Here is an 18908-nt window from a genome sequence, read left to right as displayed (position 1 = left end):
GTTGTTCAGTGGGTGGGGCTGGAATAATATGGATTGTATTGTGCTTTTTTAAGATGGTACTTTAATGCATCATGTGTTCTGAGTAATACCAGTCCTGAAAGGTGCTCAGGGTTCTGTGGTCCAGTACGTTTAGGAATCATTTTTCTTGAAACTTGACCAGGCTTTTTAGTTTGTTAAAGGCTCCAAGAAATCCTACAATAAAGATATTTGCTCAACTTTGTTTGACCCAGCCTTTCTCAGAGTTATTCAGCCACGGAATCCTTTTTCTGCTAACTCTTGTAATATCCCCTGAAGCTCCTGGTGCGCCTTTAAGCTGACTTCCTTATAAATGTTCTTTAGGTATACCCTACTCTCATCCACACCCCAAACTGTGGGCATAGGTTTTTATGATCCCCTCCTTGTGTATAGTTACAGTGGGATTATTAGAAAACTTCCTGCACAGTAACACTGTGAGTGGAAAATTGTCACAAGAGTGCAGAAGAGGTTTTACCAAACTCCTAGGAGGAAGCAGGAAACTGCAAGCCAAGTGTGGCTGATTTCCCAACCTCCACTGGCACTGCCTAATCCCTCTGTGAATTATGGCACATCTGCTTTGTACCATCTGGGTATGCAGGTCCTTCTTTCCAGCATGTCTGTTGCCAAAATTTTCTCAGAAAGTCTTGGGTGATGAAGAGGTTGAGGGCTACAGGTAGGCATTGTACTCCCCGTTTTCTTTTTCAGCAGTCCACTAACAAGCAGCTCACCCAGGCAAATGCCTGGGCTGCTTTCCTACTTGGCGTATCTGCCAGGTTACCCCAGGCAGTCGGCATTGATCTCAAGGAGGGGGAGTGGACTAGCTGGTGGTGCTGAACAGAGAAAGCCTTTCAGCGTTCATGAGTTGCCAAATCACACCATATCACTTTCACACGTTGCCTCCTTGCAGTTAAAAGATAATCTCAGTGGTGTGGCTGCTTCCAAGGATTTAAAACGTTTCTCTCCTGTGGGAGGAGAAAGTGGTGGCAGAAACGTGATTTGGGTGTGAACAGAGTTACATGAAGTTCCCTGCACAGACACTGAGGGCTTTGTCACTTCCCAGAGAGGGTGGGCTCCAGCTTGACTGTACCTTTGGGAATTCTCAAAACCACCAGTTAGACCTGGTAGAACTTTCCTGTGGAACAGGAGCATTGTCTCGAGAAATTTGAAAATGGCAAGGTTCATGTAGTTTAACTGTCCCCAGACAGCTGCCCAGATGGGGGTGGGGGGGTGAGGGCGGTGTCCCTGACTTTATGGTTGGTGCCTGGAGCCAGGCTGGGTGTTCGAAAGCACTTGGCCAGAGACACAGCTGAACTTTGACCCTACGCTATTAAGTTTTCTTTGGAGCCACTTGGTGTAGGATGATCCTGGGTTCAGAGAAATGGTAATATTTAACCAGGACAAACAAGGGGTACCTGCTGCTTCTTCAAGAAAAGAGTGCCATGCACATTTAATTAGCAAGGTGTGACCCGTCCAGCAGTGCTCCTTTGAGATGCTGACATGTTTTTGCACATCACTGAGCCACTGCTGCTCCAAGATCCTGTGCAGGTGACCAAGATAAATGGGCACATGGCCTGTCAGAGCTTGTAATCTGGCAGGAGAGCTAAGAAATGCTCGCTGTTCATGACAGCATGCCGTGGTGCGTAAAGGGCAGTCAAAACTTGCCAAAAGGATCTGTGAGGGATCTGAGGAGGAACGAGGCAGAGTCCCGTGGTAGGAAGGGCTTGAGCTGAGAGCAGAAAGCCTGGCATATGGCAAGAGAGGGTATCTCAGGTGAAGGAGCGCCAAGAACTTCAAGTCGCTTCCACGCACTGTCACCCCCGCAGTCCCAGGCGCCTCCTCACTCTTGGATCCTGTGGTCTCTCTGGGAGCCATGGGCCCACGATATGCCTGCTGCTTGTGATGCGCAAGCTCATTTGGCCAGTCTCTCTTGAAATTCTCTCTGTCCTTGGCCTCTTTACACTGGTAACTCTCACCTCCTTCCGCCTGTTTTCTCTTCCTGTCTCATACCTTTAAAGGTGTCCTGGAGTTCTGTCCTTGACTTTGTTCTCGCTGTATACCTTTCCAAGTAAGTCTTTCCACTTTTATGGCTTCAGAATAGCATCTGCATACCAGCGGTCCCAGATCTAGAACTCTAGCCCTCACCATTCTCCTGAGCTTCAAACCAGTACTTCCAACTCTCACCTGGACATTTTTACCCATTCTACCCAGATGCATTTTTAAAAATTAATTAATTAATTAATTAATTTTATTTATTTTTTGTCTGTGTTGGGTCTTTGTTTTTGCGTGCTGGCTTTCTCTAGTTGCGGTGAGCAGGGACTACTCTTCATTGCAGTGCGTGGGCTTCTTGTTGCGGTGGCTTCTAGGTGCGCGGGCTTCAGTATTTGTGGCACGTGGGCTCAGTAGTTGTGGCGCATGGGCTTAGTTGCTCCGCAGCATGTGGGATCTTCCCGGACCAGGGCTCAAACCCGTGTCCCCTGCATTGGCAGGTGGATTCTTAACCACTGCGCCACCAGGGAAGTCCCGAGATACATTTTACACGTCTCTCCAGTGTGACTCAGTACCTTCTCAGATCCTCTCCCCACTCCCACACACCTGCTCCTGAAAATCCTGTTCCTTTTCTCCCGTGACCGCCTTGTTCAGTGGCCGCCTCCCCTCCCCTCCCCTCCCCTCCCCTCCCCCTCCCCTCCCCCTCCCCTCCCCTCCCCCTCCCCTCCCCCTCCCCTCCCCTCCCCCTCCCCTCCCCTCCCCCTCCCGCTCCCCTCCCCTCCCCTCCTCTCCCCGTCTTGTCTTGTCCTGCAGTAACTCCATACCTCGACCATCCCAGGGAGTGGCCGAGCCTGTGCCACCTACCTGAGAAGGGTCTCTGGAGCCTGTACCCTCTTCTCCATCTCCAGAGTCATCCCTTAGTTCAGGCCTTATTATCACCCACGTGGATTCTTGTGTCCCAGCCAGTCTTCCCACCATCCTCCTTCCCTACACATCACACTCTCCTCACTGCTGGCAGAGGTGATCACTGCTCACAATCTCTAGTTGTCCACGTTGCCCACAGGGTGAAGTCTGAACTCCTGCAGTATGGCCTGACCTCTTCTGCAGGCTGGGTCCCTGGTGCTCCTCTCTGTATATACGCACTTCGCCCCACTGCCTCCAGAATCTTCTCCCTGAACACACGCAAGCTCTTTTTAAAGATGCTGTGTCTTTGCAAATGCTGTTCTTCTCTTCCTCTTTAGTGCTTGCTAAATTTCTTTCCTCTTTCAAGATCCAGTTCAGATGCCACCTCAGTGAAGCCTTCCCTGAGTCTCCAGACAGCTTCCTCACTCCCTCCTCTGCGAGCCTATTGCACTTGCCCGCACCTTGTTCAGCACTGATAACGTGCTGTCACTTCTTGCCCTGGCTTCTGTTGTGTTCTCTGTGCTATTTGCTTCTTGGGGGCAGGAACCAAGGCTTTTTCTTTGTGCCCTTGCCCTGTGCTGGTGTGGAATGGTTTGTGTAGGGAGTAAACAGACCGAGGTGGAAGGAGATGGCGGGGGCTCCGTTTGATTGAGGACAGGCTGTGCCGAGAGGAGAGCTGGTGCCAGGTCAGGGAGGGCCTCAACGCCAGGCCGGGGACTTAGACTCACTTTTTTGGGTGCTTCTGTACATCACTGCTGTGGCAGGGAGGGAGGCCCCAAGGTGCATGTTGCTTATTTGGTGGGTTCTCAGGCTCTCTTTTTAAAAATAAGTGTGTACGTGGTGTACGTGTGTGTTTAACATAAACATAACATAATCACGTTATAGAAAATTGGTAAAACAAAGTAAATCATCCATATTTCTACCAGTCTTTTATAACCGTTGTTATTTTGATGTATTTTCTATATGAGTACTTCTGACAGAATTGTCATTTGATATTCATATAACCAAGCCTTTTCTCTATTGCTGCCCTGTGTTCATAGCTGTGATTTTTAGTGTCTGTTTAGGCCATTGAGGGGATGTGCACCAAAATGTACTTGTGCTCGCTGTCACTGGATATTTAAGTCGTTCCCTGCTTTTTTTCCCCTGTTGTAAATACTGGTGCAATGAATACATTTGCAGCTACAGATTTTTACGTATTTTCCTCATGTTTCCTTTGGATGGCTTCTCAGGCTCTGGCTCAGAGAGTACCAAGGTTAACTGTGGCTCTTTGTACACCTGGGACCCAGCCAGCCGATCTGGCGATGACTGCCCCTTCTTGTTCTATGACACACAGCCTTGTCGCTAACGCAAATAGGACTTCACAGAGGTTCCAAAGTATTGGTGACTCTCTGCCTCCCAGAGAAAGTGGCCGAGTTTCTTTTAGTCCATGAGGTATTTATTTAATGTATTTATTTGGAGCCTGAAATAAATCTCACATTGGGAGCCTGGGTGGAGTGTAGGGTGGGAAAGCAAGGAAGAGTCACAGTAAACTCGAGCACAGCCAGGACCTGGGAGACGCATGGAAAGGGGTTGCCAAACTAGTGAAAGCAAGTGTGTTTTTCAAGGCCCTTGCCCGGCAGAGTTGCAGCCTAGCTGTGCTGCGTCTTTTTCTGAGTCCCTCACACCCCAGCTCCACGGAGTGTTCCTTTGCCCTGCAGCTGTGGTGGCCTGAGCTTTCTGACTGGGCCTTTGCTCCCCTTCCTCCCCTCCTCTTGGAACTGTGCCTTTCTCCAAGCCCGCCTGGGCCTCCTCTCCCCTCCCCTCCCCTCCCCTCCCCTCCCCTCCCCTCCCCTCCCCTCCCCTCCTGTTTTTACTCCCGTGCTGTGTGCACGTGTCTCAGCTACCAGATTTTGGTCTCCAGAAGGGCAATAGCCGCGTCCTTTTCCTCTTGATGTGTCCCTCACACTGTTTGTGACTGCTTGCTGAGTGAAAAGAACTGAGATCAGGAGCATTCTGTTTGTTATAAATTCAGTAAAGGGCATTAACCAGTTTGAGTCCTTTGGGCACTGAGGGAGTGTCAGGTTACTTCTTTGTAGTTGAAACTTAGCTCTCACCATGCTTTTAAATAACTACTTGACCCACTTGTGAGCCAGCTGATGCTGGGTGAGTGGGAAGGAAGGTTGCTGCTGTTGACTTCTTACTTGTGACTTGGAGTAAAATCTGAGGGTCCTCATTCAGGCCAGTCAGTGTGGTCCTTACTTGCAAGATTCTCTGCCTGTGTCCTAGCAGGGGTGTTCGCCAGGAAAGACTGCTCTGAAGTCTGGGAATAAAGAGCCGAGCAGAAGCAGTCGTCCCAGTCACTCACGGTGCCCTTGTCAGCATCCCTCGACCCCACGTTGACTGAACACCTTCCGTTGGTCAGCCCCCAAGCCAGGCTTTGGGGACGCACTGCCCACTCAGGTTTACCACTTGTGTCTTTGGAGACAGACAGACTTGGATTCAAAATTGGGCTCAGAGACTTCCCTGGTGGCGCAGTAGTTAAGAATCCGCCTGCCAATGCAGGGGACACGGGTTCGAGCCCTGGTCTGGGAAGATCCCACATGCCGCGGAGCAACTAAGCCTGTGTGCCACAACTACTGAGCCTGTGCTCTAGAGCCCTTGAGTCACAACTACTGAATCGCGCCCCTAGAGCCCGTGCTCCACAACAAGAGAAGCCACTGCAATGAGAAGCCTGTGCACCACAACAAAGAGTAGCCCCCGCTCGCCACAACTAGAGAAAGCCCCAACGCGACCATAACTAACTAACTAACTAACAAAAACAAAATCTGGCTCAGCCACTACAGTCCCTGAGGTCTTGGATGAGCTACTTCCTCTCTCTGAGCTGGGAACTTCCCCTCACAACAGGATGGTTGTGAGGTTGAATGAGGAGGTGCGTTGTAGCTTTTCTCAGCCAGTGCTGCTCAGCTGGGCTGTGGAACACAGAAGCTGAGTGGAGCTAGTGTTTTCTCCATTCTCCCAAGGATAGAACATAACCAGGACTGTTCTAGATGTGCAGGAGAGAAGTCAAGTCACTGCAGACAGTGGATGCCATGGGGCAGTGGGGCTTAATTCTGTCGAGGAACCAGGTTGAAAAAGAACCTGGTAGAACCTTCTTTTCTGGTGGCTTGACACAGTGGCCAGTTCTGGGATGACTAGAATTCCACAGTAGCATCACTGTGTGATGAGCCTGGCACATGGTAGACACTCAGTAAATGTCTGCTCCCTTGGCTGTCCCTCTTCTTCCCTCCCTCTCTCACCAGGCCTCAGCCTCTCTTGAAGCCATATACATCTTTCAGAAAGAGCCTAGGTCTCCTCAGGTGGAAAGTACCCATGTCTGCCAGAGTGTTCCAGGCTCCTTTTCCCAGGCAAGGTGCCTCTGGGCCCCAGGGCTGCTGCTGTGATGCAAGTGGCCCTCCCCTTCTGTGTGCCCTAGCATTTGGGCAGTAGCTCCTGGAGAAAGCAGAGGAGGGCCTGCAGCATCTAGCACTTATTCTCAGACATTACCTGAGCTTCTGCTTGCATCAGGCTCTCTTCACCAAGCACTGGGGAGCCAGAAATAGGAACTAGATCCAGAAACACCTGGTTACAGAGTTTATAGCCTGCTAGAGGAGACAGGATTTGTTTGTGGTGAGCCTGGTGAGGGTCCAGGGCCGATTTTTTTAAGATTTTAGAGAAAGGAGGAGGGGTCACTATGGATAGGGTAGTCAGTCCCCCTGCCTCCCAGAATCCTCTTCTGGCTGACCTTGGTAAAGGAAATGACATCTCTTCATGGCTCTGGAGGCTGCCTATTAAACATGCGTACCACAGCCAGGCGTGTACGCTGGCTCCTGAAACTGCTGCCAGAGCTGCCCTGCTGTCCTTGTCCTGTAGTGACAGACTCAAGTTCCTTGGACAGTGGATCTGATTTCAGTGACTTCAGCTCACTTTCTCTGCTGTGGCTTGATGTCTGTAGAGTCTGAAAGGGGAACAGATACTGAGCCCCAGATCTTTCATGCAGGAAGGCAGCTCAGTAATTCTGGGATAAATCTGCTAGATGTTCAGCCAACAACCTCAAGGCCAGTTCGCCAACTTCAGGTGGCCTCTCAGGCCTCACCTTGTCACTTTGTCCAAGTTGCAGGAGCCACCAGGCAGGGATGGTGTCCAGCAGAAAGGACACAGCCACACTGCCTCTTTGCAGAGGAGACTGGGTGAGGTGCAGAGGACAAGGACCATCCAGAGATGGGAAGTGAGTTGGGGCTGGGCTAGGCCCTGGGGCCCTGCAGACACAGTCTCACCTTCTAGGAGCTGACGGCCTTGGTAGGAAGTTAGTGTGTGTGAAAAAGGTATGTTCAGTGCTGACCCGTGGCTCTATAAATGTTCAGAATAGCGAGCCAGCTCCCATTTTGAGACCTAGGACAAGTACTGCACTGTGGCGAATATCCGTTTCCACATCTAAAAATTGAGGGGTGGTTTTCTGAGGGTCTGTCTGTTGTTAATGTTGTGTTTAAGAATCCAATATATGGAGGCTTCCTGCTGGAGGGGAAGCTGGGCATGAAGGACAGGAGCATCCGGACCAGTAGTGAGGGACTAGGGGTGAGGTGTACAGACAGGGGAGCCTAGGTGAGGCCTTATAACGGGGACCTTGGCAGAGTCTGGTGGCAGCTGTTTCCCTCAGAGGCATCTCTGTCCAGCTGGACCTGAGCCCCATGCTATTTTGTATGGGGAAGGGGAGGGAGTGTACAGGAGCTCTGTTGGGTGAGGGGCAGGATGAAGACAGCCCAGCCTCAGGCCAGCACAGAAGCTGCTCTGGTGGAGAGGGTGGCGGAGATCCCTGCGTGAGGCCCTCAGCATGAAGGGTTGGCCTCGGCAGAGATCAGATGGGAAAGGGAAGATTGAAAACTCGGGAAAAGGCTGTGTTCTGAGGACATTTTTGCATTTTCTGAAAAGAATCTGGAAAAAAAAAAAACCCAAAACAATTTCTTGGCTTTTCATCTGCGTCCTTCATATCTGTATTCCTAGCAAGTGTGCATGATTTAATAAAATTAGCACTGGCAGCCAGCAGCATGTTTTTGTTCCAGAATCTTAAACTGTCCTTTAAAAAATAAGAGGAATAAATGTTTTCTGTAAAATAATAAATAAAACAGTACAGAGAGGTTAGAAAGTGAAAAGTACATATCCATCCACACCACCTCACTTACCCGCCTCCCCCACCTGCTTCCCCTCCAAAAAAAAAAAAACAAACCCTCCCTGGAGGTAAATACTATAAACCATTTTAAATTTCTTTGTTTTCTTTGTTTTTTTTTTTTTTTTTTTTTGGCTGTGCTGTGTGGCTTGTGGGATCTTAGTTCCCCGATCTTAGTTCACTGGCTTGAACCCGGGCCCCGGCAGTGAAAGCGCCAAGTCCCAACCACTGGAGTGCCAGGGAATTCCCTAACCGTTTTGAATTTCTAAAGGGCACTAATAGGAACTTGTGTGGTGTCTATTCCCATGCCTCAGAGTGTAGACCTTGCTCTGGGTCTCTTCCGGGAAGTCATCTGGGCTGAACCGCTCCTTTTCCAGAAAGGGAAAAGCGATTGCAGCTGTGGTGTGGCAGAGGCTGGGCACAGGAGCCTTCGGGAGAGGCTTTCCAGGGCACTAGGAAGGGCCATCAGCAGCCTTACTTCAGCCAGGTGTCCCTGGGAGGGACCAAGAGATGGTGATCTCCCTCTGCCTCACCAAGGTTCTCCCTTTTCCCTAGCGTCTAATGGCTCTTTTTCACCTTCTCAGGATCCCTCTGTGACCCAGCTGACCAGTACGCCACAAGGAGGCCTGGCTGAATTCAACCCCTTCTCCGAGGTTGGTGAGCATGCCCTCTTTCTGAGTCCCTGGGTCCTCTGGGTGGTGCTGGCGTCTCTGGGGTAAGGAGACTTGGCAGAGACAGAGACAGAATAGCTGCAATCCTCAAAGGGACAGTCCTAATGTGAACTCAGGGGGGTGGGGTAAGGATGAGGAACTCATCCATTCTCCCCCTGGGGTCCGTGATCTGGGCCCCTCCCAGAACAGGGCCAGGCGATGCTGGGGAGCTCTGGATCCAGCAAGGGTCTGGGTTAGGCATCACATCGTCCAGAGCCTGAGGCTCGTTGTCCAAGAAGCTGCAGAAGGAGGCCCAGGGAAGGCCCAGAGGGAGTGCCCCTCACAGGCAGGGGCATATCACTCACCCTGCTGTGGGTTTGTCCCCACATGGCCAACTAGTGGAGGCCCACTCACCTCCGTCCTCTGATCTGCCCCGTGCAGACAAATGCGGCGACAACGGTTCCTGTCACACAGCACCCCGGGCCCTCGCAGCCGGCAGTTCTCCAGCCCTCAGTGGAGCCAACACAGCCAACCCCCCAGGTACTGTTGACAGGATCCCTGTGACCGCTCCTTTCCAGAAAGGGACACACCCAGACCAGTAGCTGAGCCCTGAGATTGAGGGGTGGGCAGAGGGCTTTCATCCCTGGCTTCCCTTTCAGGGCCCTTTGGATCATCTCTTGGAAGTTGGTCACTTGCAGATGGAGAGTCTGCTCTGCCAACCTATATCGTCTCCCAATATCCTCTCCCCCACCCTACTTCCACCACCCAAAATAAGCTCTACTCACCAGGCCAGGGTCCTTGGTGTCAGAGAGAGCATTTGATCCTGTTGTGCCATTCCACATCCTCCTTGGGCCTTTGGTTTGTTCTCTCTTACACAGGGCCCAGAATCTCTCTTCTCTCCCTCCCTTCCTCTCTCTCTCTCCTCCTCCTTTTTTTTTTTTAACCTCATTTATTCCCGCCCACCTTCCTGTTTTCCTTTGTCCCTTCACCAAATACTGTGAATCTTTCTGCTTTGTGCCCGACACTCCCCTCCATGCCTCACTGCCCTACCCCACGCTCCTCACTGCCCCCGGTGAGTATGGCCCACAGTGGAGTTGTATGTTGCAGCTCCTGCTTAGACAGGCCAGCAAGTTCCTGCCTACCAGATTCCTGGCAGTGAGCGAGCTCTCAGAGAGGCAGATGCTACTAGGAGGAGATAGTATTCTCAGAGACAGCTACATGCGAAACCTTCCGAAGGTAGGCAAAGTATAGATGAGCAAGAGTGAGGGCAAGGCCCCTGGAGCCCGCCCAAGCTGGGCTGTGGACTCTAGCGGGCCCCAGGCTGCCCCTACCGTCTGACTGGACTTGCTCTGAACGTTCTGCCCTGCCTGGGCCCTTGAGCCCCACCCATGGCCCTAGAACCCTGTGGAGGTGAGGCAAGGCTTAGGGGCAGGGGTGACTTTGCTGTTCGGCGGGGTGGTGGGCCGTAGGGACCTGGTCCTACTCAGCTGAAGTTGCAGACTTGGGAGAGGAGGCTAAGCCCCTCCACGTGGTCTCGGGTGGTCAATTCTTCCGCCCCCACTGCTTGAAGTTTACCTCCTGAAGGTAGCCTTAGCTCTTTGGAGAACGCCTTTTGGAGAGAGAGCGCACGCGTGTAGCTACGTATGTACAGGTATGCCTGCCTTGTCATCCTGTGAGATGACCTGTTTGATACCTGCTCCCTAAAGAGGACTGTAGACTTCAGGAGGAACCAGGTCCCAACAGGGGGAGCAGGGCCCTGGGCTGGAACACCAGACCCAAGCCCAGCCGTATTCAGCCTCACGTGTAGTATCCTAGCTGCCTCACTCAGAGGCCCAGCTCTGCCTGGAGAGGGAGAAAGCTTGGACTCTTCATGCCATGAAAGCCAGGCGAGGCAGGGCCACACCTAAAGGGCTGTCCTGGGTTATACTGGGTAACAGTTCGGGTGGACCTCTGGGCAGCTCCTGGGGGTGGGGCGGGGGGTGGTGCTTAAACATAGATCCCCAAGGCTCTGGGTACCCAAGGCTGCGCTCGAGTATCTCCCTTCCCCTCGCACTGCTGGCAGGATTGCACTGTTTCCCCTTCACACACACACACACACACACACACACACACACACAAACACACACACACACACTTCAAGTGAGGTTGGGTCTCTGGGTTTCTGGCTGTAGGTTAGTTTCTTGTGAGGTCTTTTTCCCTTTGCCGTTACTCCAGAAATCACTTTAACTGAACTTTGCCTGGACTCCAATATGGGAAATAACCCTAACCCTAACTCAAGCTCAGGGATGAAGGGGAGAGAAGAGCCCTGGTAATGGCTAAGGGGCCAGAGGTGGTATAGAGGTGGTAGGGGGCAGGTCACCTTGGCCTCTCTACTGTGGTCTCAGGTACCCAAGACACCCTGGGGCTAGGACTCTGGGCTCTCCCTGCATGGGGGCAAGGCCCCTCTGACTTCTGCTCATGCTGACACTGTCTCACTGTCTCTTGTGTCTGGCCACCTGCCACCTCCTCTGTTCCCTCCAGGCTGTGGCCTCTGCAGCCCAGGCAAGCCTGCTCCGGCAGCAGGAAGAACTGGACAGGAAAGCAGCTGAGCTGGAACGCAAGGAGCGGGAGCTGCAGAGCACTGTAACCAACTTACACAGTAAGGGAGGCCACCGTGCTTGGCTTAGGGAGTTCCCCAAGCCCTCTTGTTCTGGGGCAGCCTCGGAGCTTTGCTGAACTCCTGTTCATCTTAGAATGGCATTGGCCTTGGGGAATACCAAGTAAGGTGGAGGTTAGGAGACTTGCCATGTACTCCTAATGGATATAGATTATTTCTACACTCCTTCCCAGCTCTAGAATTCTTAGATAGAGTGGGGGCACTGGTCCCAGGATTCCTTACTCATGATGAGGACCCTTTGCGCTTATGGTCTGGTTGTTAATGCAAATAATCACTTAGGCTGTTGAGCTCTGTGTTTCCCAGTACATTTGGGGTCCATTATCTTGGAGTGAGCTCATGGGTATTTGTGTCCCATCACCCTTTTCCCATCCCACTCCGTATCCATAGACCCCGAGCCCCGCCTGCTGGCTCTGCTCTGGGAGCCCTGGTTTGACCCATGAATGAGGCCAGTGTGTGCATTCCGCCAAGCTGCTGCTGAGGCTGGGCTCACGTCCTCACCTCTTTCCACACAGTGAGAGAGAACAACTGGCCGCCCCTGCCTGTGTGGTGCCCTGTCAAGCCCTGCTTCTATCAGGATTTCTCCACCGAGATCCCTGCCGACTACCAGCGGATATGCAAGATGCTCTACTATCTCTGGATGTGTGAGTCCCGTTCCTGCCCCTTTGAGCTCCAGGGTGAAATGGGCTGTGACTCAAGAGCCCTATCTCTGCTCTGGCGGCTCCTCCCTGGCGGGCTCCAGCCTTTCTCAGTGCTGGGCTGGGGGGTGCCTTCTGCCCACATAATTGGCCTTCTACAGTCTGCTGCCTGTCCTAGGAACCTCCCCTCAAGGGCCAGTCCAGACCATGGATCGGGTAGAGTGGGACTAGCTGGAGGCTTCTGAGTTCCTGCAGAGCTCACTACACTAAAGGACCCTCCTTAGGTGAAGGCCTCCCCTCCCCACAGTCCCCTCAGCTCCTAGGAGTGAGGATAAAAGACTTCCTGTAGCTCCATTGTGGGCTGTGCAGGACCAGGGGAAAGAGTTGCTGAGAGAAAGACTTCATTCCCCAAGGGTCAGCCCTTGGGTCTGCATCTGCCCCTCCACTGCCATTCCTCATATACCTATGCTGTCCCATCGTCTCTTAGGAACTTGGTTTGGTCCCTGGTTTTAAGGTTGCAGAAAACCAGGATTTGGGAACTAACCCCGCCGGTGTACAGACTGAGGTCCTCTAGTATTTCTGCAGCTGCCCTCATAGCCTGGACTTCTTTTCCTCTGCAGGGGGTGGTTTGCCTTGTTGGGGAAGCCTTCAGTCACCTTGGTACAAGCCTCTCTATCTCTCCCCTCTCCTTTCCCAGTGCATTCAGTGACCCTGTTTTTGAACCTGCTTGCCTGCCTGGCCTGGTTCTTAGTCGACACCTCCAAGGGAGTAGACTTTGGCCTCTCGATCTTGTGGTTTGTGATCTTCACCCCCTGTGCCTTCCTTTGTTGGTACCGACCCGTCTACAAGGCTTTTAGGTGAGTGGGGCTGGGGCAAGGGGTGAAGCTGGCATCCCCGGTCGCAGGCCAAGGGCCATAAGCCCTGGGGCCCCATCCTAGTCTTAGAGCAGAATGGATTGGTGGGCAAATTCACTTTCCCATTTCCACCCATAGTGAGAGCAGACAGGAAAGCTGTTTTCCTCAGTTGTACCTGAGGTCTGCTCTGGGCCCTGTCCTTGGACTAGACACAGGAGACCTAGAGAGGAAATCAGGAGCCTTACTTGCCTTCCCCCTGCTCCCAGTTTGTCTGGTTCGGTGGGATTTTAGTCACTGGGAAGAGGGTGTGCTTCTCTGATAGAAGTGGGACTTCTCCGATAGTCAGACAGAGTCTGACAGATTCGGATAAGCTCTCAATGGCTTACCCCTCCATGCTCATTTCTGCTCCTCCCCCACCTCCCCAATAACTCATGAGCATCGCTGAGTGCCAGTATTTGACCGGTTGACCTAGAGTCGATTCTGTGGACATGAATGAATCCACCTCACAACCCCCTAGGGCTTTAGAACTGTGCCTCAGAGTTGATGCTTTCAGGACAGAGAGCCCAGCAGGCCCCTGGAAGAGGGGGCGGGGCAAGTGGCTGAACCCTCCCATGCACTCAGCAGGGTTGCACTCACTGAATATGCACTCTGTATTCTTGCCCTCCAGGACACCGAGATGGAAGTACTCAAAACACCAGTTTTGTCTGATATTCCCTACTCCCCAAATACCTTTTCTTCTGCCCAGGACTACAGTTCTATTATAAAAGATTTATCATCTTTATAACAGGCTTAGATTTTCTTCCCTGTTATAATGCAAATAAGTACTCCAGGAAATGGACTGTTAGGCTGTTTACATTGTCCTTGGGGTGAGCAACTTTGTTAGTTCTTTGAGGAAGCAGTCAAGCACTGACCCCTTAAATTGGAAGGCAGTGGAAGGCAAGCCCTTTTTGATCATGGTGGTGAGTGCCTGTGTCCTTATGGACAGTGTGGCTGGCCCGCTGGAGCTCTTTCTACTAGCATCCTACCTCCTGGCTCCTAGTGAGGAAGGTGTCATAGCAAGTGAGGAAGGCTGAGGAATGAGCCCCAAACCCTCTTGTGACTTCTCGTTTCCCCCTCTCTCCACAGGTCTGACAACTCTTTCAGCTTCTTCGTGTTCTTCTTTGTATTCTTTTGTCAAATAGGGATCTACATCATCCAGTTGATCGGCATCCCTAGCTTGGGGGACAGGTGAGAGCTGGGGTAGCACAGAGGGAGTTGTGCCCTGTTTCTCTGCTCCTAGAAAGCCCCCACAGATGACCCATCTTCCACCCTGGCAGGGAGAGGGGACGGTGGGTCAGCTGGGGTCTGCCTTTGTGCCCCCGTCCACTTCTTCACTGGTAACCTACACTCACTGTCTTGCCTTGCTCACCACTTTCTGGGGCATTGTGAGTGGACTTGGCCTGAATCCTTAGGCTACCAGGGCTGTGTCCTGCCCGGGATGGCCTCCTCCTCCTTTTCTCCTGCCATGCCCTCCTAGAGGCTGGTGCTACTCTCATAGGCCCCAGACAAGCCCTGAGGTTTGGGCAGCTGCTGATGGGTGTCCTGGCCTTTGCAAACTGTGAGCTGTGACTTTTTGCAGAGGCCCTGTCATCTCAGGAGATGGAGCCCTTGCCCCTTGTGAATCGGCTCCTTCTGGCTGCTCTCCTTGAGCACAGCTGGCTTGAGTGTCCTGGCTACTGCAGTCTTCAGCTCAGAATTAGTCTCAAAAAGAAAAGCCAATGGCTGATGTTTTCCTTTCTGCTCCAGTGCGCAGGGAACATTACAGAAAGGTCAGGCTGGCACTTGGCTGAAAGCCTGAGCCTGGAAGGACTGTACTATTTTGGTCCCCTCCCTCCAGTGGAGCTGGCAAGTCCAGAGTGGTGGGGAGGGGTGACTCAGCTCGCACGCTGTAAGTGCACGCTGCTCGCACTCAGCAAGTGCACGCTGCCCTCCCCCCACCCCTCTTCCTTCTCACCTTGCTGTTTCTAATCTGGCCCCTTTTCTCTTTGACTGGTGACCCAGTTTCATTACTCATTACCCTAAGTGAGGTCCTGGTAAAAGGCTGTGATTAATAACTGCTGTTTATACCCCGGACTGGGAGCCAGAAGGCTTGAGTTCTGGTCCTGGCTCAGCCACTCACTGCCCTGCCTGGATGAGCTCTGCAGCCTCCAGCCTCCCAGTGCCTTTCTCATCTCACCTCAGAACCCCCCCCCCCATTGGGTGGATATAATCCCCCCTCCCTTTTTTGTTATTGATTGTAAAATACACATGACATAAAATTTATCATTTTATTTACCACTTAAACCATTTTAAAATGTACAATTCAGTGGCATTTAGTACATTCACAGTGTTGTGCAAACATCACCACTGTCTAGTTCCAAAACATTTGCTTCACCCCATAAGGAAACTCCATGCCCATTAAGCAATCACTCCTCATTCCCTCGTTCCCTTGTTCCCTGAGCCCCTGGCAACCACTGAGCTGCTTTCTGTCTCTCTGGATTTGCCTATTCTGAACATCTCATATAAATGGAATCATACAACATGTGGCTTTTTGTGCCTGGCTTCTTTCACTTAGCATAACGTTTTCAAGGTTCATGTTATTACTTCATTCCATTTTATGGCTAAATAATATTACATTGTTTTTGGAGATACTGCATTTTGTTTATCCATTCATCGCTTGATAAACATTTGGGTTTCCACCTTTTTGCTGTTGTGAATAGTGCTGCTGTGAACATTTGTGTACAGGTTTTTGAGTACCTGTTTTCAGTTCTTTTGGGTATGTATCCTGGGGTGAAATTGCTGGGTCATATGGTAATTCTGTGTGTAATTTATTGAGGAACTGCCAAACTGCTTCCCACAGAGGCTGAACCATTTCACGTTCCCAATAGCAATGTATGAGAGTTCTGGTCCCTCCATATCCTCACCAGCATTTGTTATTTTCCTCTTTTTTTTCCTTTTTTCTATTATAGCCAGTCGAGAAGTGTGGTAATTCATTGTGGTTTTGATTGCTGTTTCCTGAATGATTGTGATGTTGGCCATCTTTTATATGCTTGTTTGGCCATTTGTATATTTTCTTTGGACAAATGTCTATTCATATCGTTTGCTAATTTAGTAATTGGGTTGTCTATTGTTGAGTTCTTTATATATTCAGCATTGTAGCTGCTTATCAGATATAAATTTTTTTCCTTTCTGTGTGTTGTTTTTCACTCTTGATAGTATCCTTTGATGTACAAAGGTTTTAAATTTGGATGAAATCCAATAGTTTTAGTTATTATTAGGTTTGAGTTAATTTTTGTATGTGGTCAAAGTAGGGTCCCCCGTCATTGTTTTGCATGTGGATATCCAGTTGTCCCTGCACCATTTGTTGAAGAGGCCATTCTTTCCCCATTCAGTGGTCTTGGCATACTTGTCAAAAATCAGTTGACGATTGGGATTTCCCTGGCGGTCCAGTGGTTGGGACTCCACACTTCCGGGGAACTAAGATCCCACATGCCACGTGGCCAAAAAAAAAAAAAAAATCAGTTGACAATAATATATAGGTTTGTTTCTGGGCTCTCAATTCTATTCCGTTGATCTATACATCTGTCCTGATGCCAGTACCGTACTGTTTTGATAGCTATAGCTTTGTAGTAAGTTTTAAAATCAGAAAATGTGAGGACATCCCCTTTATAGATGAGGACACTGGGGCTCAGGAAGGAGACATGACTGGCTGGAGGCAGAGGGGCTGTCCCTGGGCCGCAGTGGCAGGAGCTGAGGTGAGAGGATGAATGTAGTGGGTTGGCCAGTGGTCCTCATTCTCAGAGAGGGGGCCCTCAGGAGTGAGTAGCCAGGCTTTCCATGTCCCCCCTAACCCCCAGAGCAGCAGGAAAAGGCTCTACCCAGGGCTATTCCTGACTGTGAAGACAGCAGCCACATCCTCCCTTCCAGACCTCACATGGCCCAAAGATTCCCAGTGGGCAGTGTGGGGCCTGATGGCCTTCACAGAGGCATGGCCTCTGCAGGGAGATGCCTGGGCGGTGTTCAGCACACAGTGGCCATTTGGAGAAGAGCCCCTCACGGGGAGCTCTGGGGCCCAATCCCACTACACTCCCTACGGCCTCTTCCTCCCTTGCAGTGGTTGGATCGCAGCCCTGTCTATACTGAAGCAGGACTTGGCTGTGTCGATCATCATGATGGTGGTGGCTGGCTTCTTCACCCTCTGTGCCGTGCTCTCACTCTTCCTCCTAAAGCGGGTGAGTGGTGGGTGCTGGGCCAGCTGCAAGCCCAAGGAAGCAGGCACCTCTCTCCTGCCTTCTCCATGGGGGTGTTCACCACTACAGCAGTTGGGCCTCCTGGGTCCTCAAAGGTCCAGCAGCTACCTCCAAGGTTCTGGGTGGGAGGTCAGGCAGGCTGGGGTTTGTGGTGGCTCCCTTGGGAATATAACCTGGATGACTTGGTTCCTGGTGGCCCACAGGGCGGGGCTTCTCTCACCACAGCCTCTTTCCGCAGGTGCACTCCCTGTACCGCCGGACAGGGGCCAGCTTCCAGCAGGCCCAAGAGGAGTTTTCCCAGGGCATCTTCAGTAACAGGACCTTCCGCAGCGCCGCCTCATCTGCTGCCCGAGGAGCCTTCCAGGGGAATTAGTCCTCCTGACTCTCTTCCTCTGCCCTGGCCTTTTCTCTCACCTGCCTTCTGAGCTGCACTTTCCGTGGGTGCCTTAAGCAGTGGCTATGCCCAGCACAGACCTGGGGAGGGTCTTGCCCGTGGCTCTTCCTCCTTCCTCAGCAACCAGCTCTCCCTTCCACCCGAGGAAAGTGGCGGGAGGGACAGGGACTTTTTTACACAAGAGGAAAAAAAACAGCTGTCTTTCCTTCTCTGGTGGTGGTTTGGTAGGATTTTTTTGTCTCTCTGGAAGCAGCGGGACTGAAGTTCTCTTCTCCCTACACACATACACACACATGTACTCACACACATACAGACACACATGTAAACACTTGGGGTCACTGGCAGCCCTGGGCCCACCCCAGCTGGAGTTTTATTTCTGCTGGAGTCCTGAGATTCCACTCTTTCCCCAACAGGCCTGGCCTGAATCTGGTGTCACAGACCCAGCCTGTGGCTCCCACAGTCCTGTCCTTCTTTCCTGCCCAGGCTGGGGTAGCCTCCTAAGGGCTCCCCTTTAGATGAGCTGCAGTCTGAACTCTGTTCCTCAGATCACTGGAGTGGTCTCCGGGCTTCCAGAGCCTCTAACCTGGTTGCCCCAGCCTCTTTTCCTGCCTCATGTTTCTCACAAACAGTTTCATAGCCCTTTAGGCCCCCTGCACCCTCCCAGTGTGCCCTCTGGGGCCCTTCCCTCTTTAGACTTACTGAACGTGCAATGGGGTTGGTAGGGATTTGCGGATGGAGAGGGATAGAGGACGCCGACCCAAAGTTGTCTTGGCCAGCCTTTGGCTGTCTTCTAGGAAGGTGGGTTTGACTGTTTGCTTGTGGTTTATTTGGTCCTGTCTGTTTTGATTTCTTCTCTTCCGGAGAGATAGCTGCCCTTTCCCTTGGCCTCATATTCTGCCCCCCCCACCCCTGCCCCCCACCATCAGCAATATCTAGCTTGTATGACAGAGGGAGGGCAGGGGGAATCAGTTCAGAACTGCATCCTACAGGCCACCTTTCTGAGGGTTCCAGACTAATCCTCTAGGGTTCTCCCATACTCCCAAGTAGAGTCTAGGTCACCTTCCACTAGTCCTGGGGATTCCCAAGGAGGTGTGTCACTGTGATGGGTGCTTAGGAGTTCATGGTTAAAACCTGTACCCTGTCCTCCAGAGGCGGTAGGAGTCGGTGGGTGGACTGAGGGGACTTCTCAAAAAGCTGGCCAACCTGCTACCCAGAGACAGCCCTCAAGCTGCCAGCTTACACAGCCCCAGAGCCACTGAATGATAATGGCAGTGACCAAGGTTTTGTAAACTCCTTTCTGGTATTTTTTTCTCCGTGTATAAATGTATATGTTATGTCTCAATTTTGTCCTTAAATAAAAACAAGACA

General features: G+C 51.7%; 1 protein-coding gene across 2 annotated transcripts in view; it reads left to right on the top strand.

Annotated features, from left to right (window-relative positions):
* Nucleotides 1-18908, top strand: part of SCAMP2 (secretory carrier membrane protein 2) — a 21510-nt gene extending 2602 nt beyond the window's left edge. Inside the window, exons 2-10 of one of the 2 annotated variants that reach the window (XM_082647134.1) lie at nt 8668-8736; nt 9175-9273; nt 9841-9969; nt 11254-11371; nt 11902-12030; nt 12722-12881; nt 14004-14105; nt 17011-17128; nt 17385-18908. In XM_082647134.1, the coding sequence (XP_082503260.1) occupies nt 8668-8736; nt 9175-9273; nt 9841-9969; nt 11254-11371; nt 11902-12030; nt 12722-12881; nt 14004-14105; nt 17011-17128; nt 17385-17519 (1059 nt within the window). In that variant the 3' untranslated portion in view covers nt 17520-18908. The remainder of the gene's footprint in view (nt 1-8667; nt 8737-9174; nt 9274-9840; nt 9970-11253; nt 11372-11901; nt 12031-12721; nt 12882-14003; nt 14106-17010; nt 17129-17384) is intronic. The other variant, XM_082647133.1, reaches the window with a different exon arrangement.

The sequence above is a fragment of the Grampus griseus genome (assembly GCF_964374135.1).
Source record: "Grampus griseus genome assembly, chromosome: 2".
Classification (NCBI taxonomy): domain Eukaryota; kingdom Metazoa; phylum Chordata; class Mammalia; order Artiodactyla; family Delphinidae; genus Grampus; species Grampus griseus.
The sequence above is the reverse complement of the archived record's forward strand: the minus strand, read 5'-3'. Positions and strand labels throughout refer to the sequence as shown.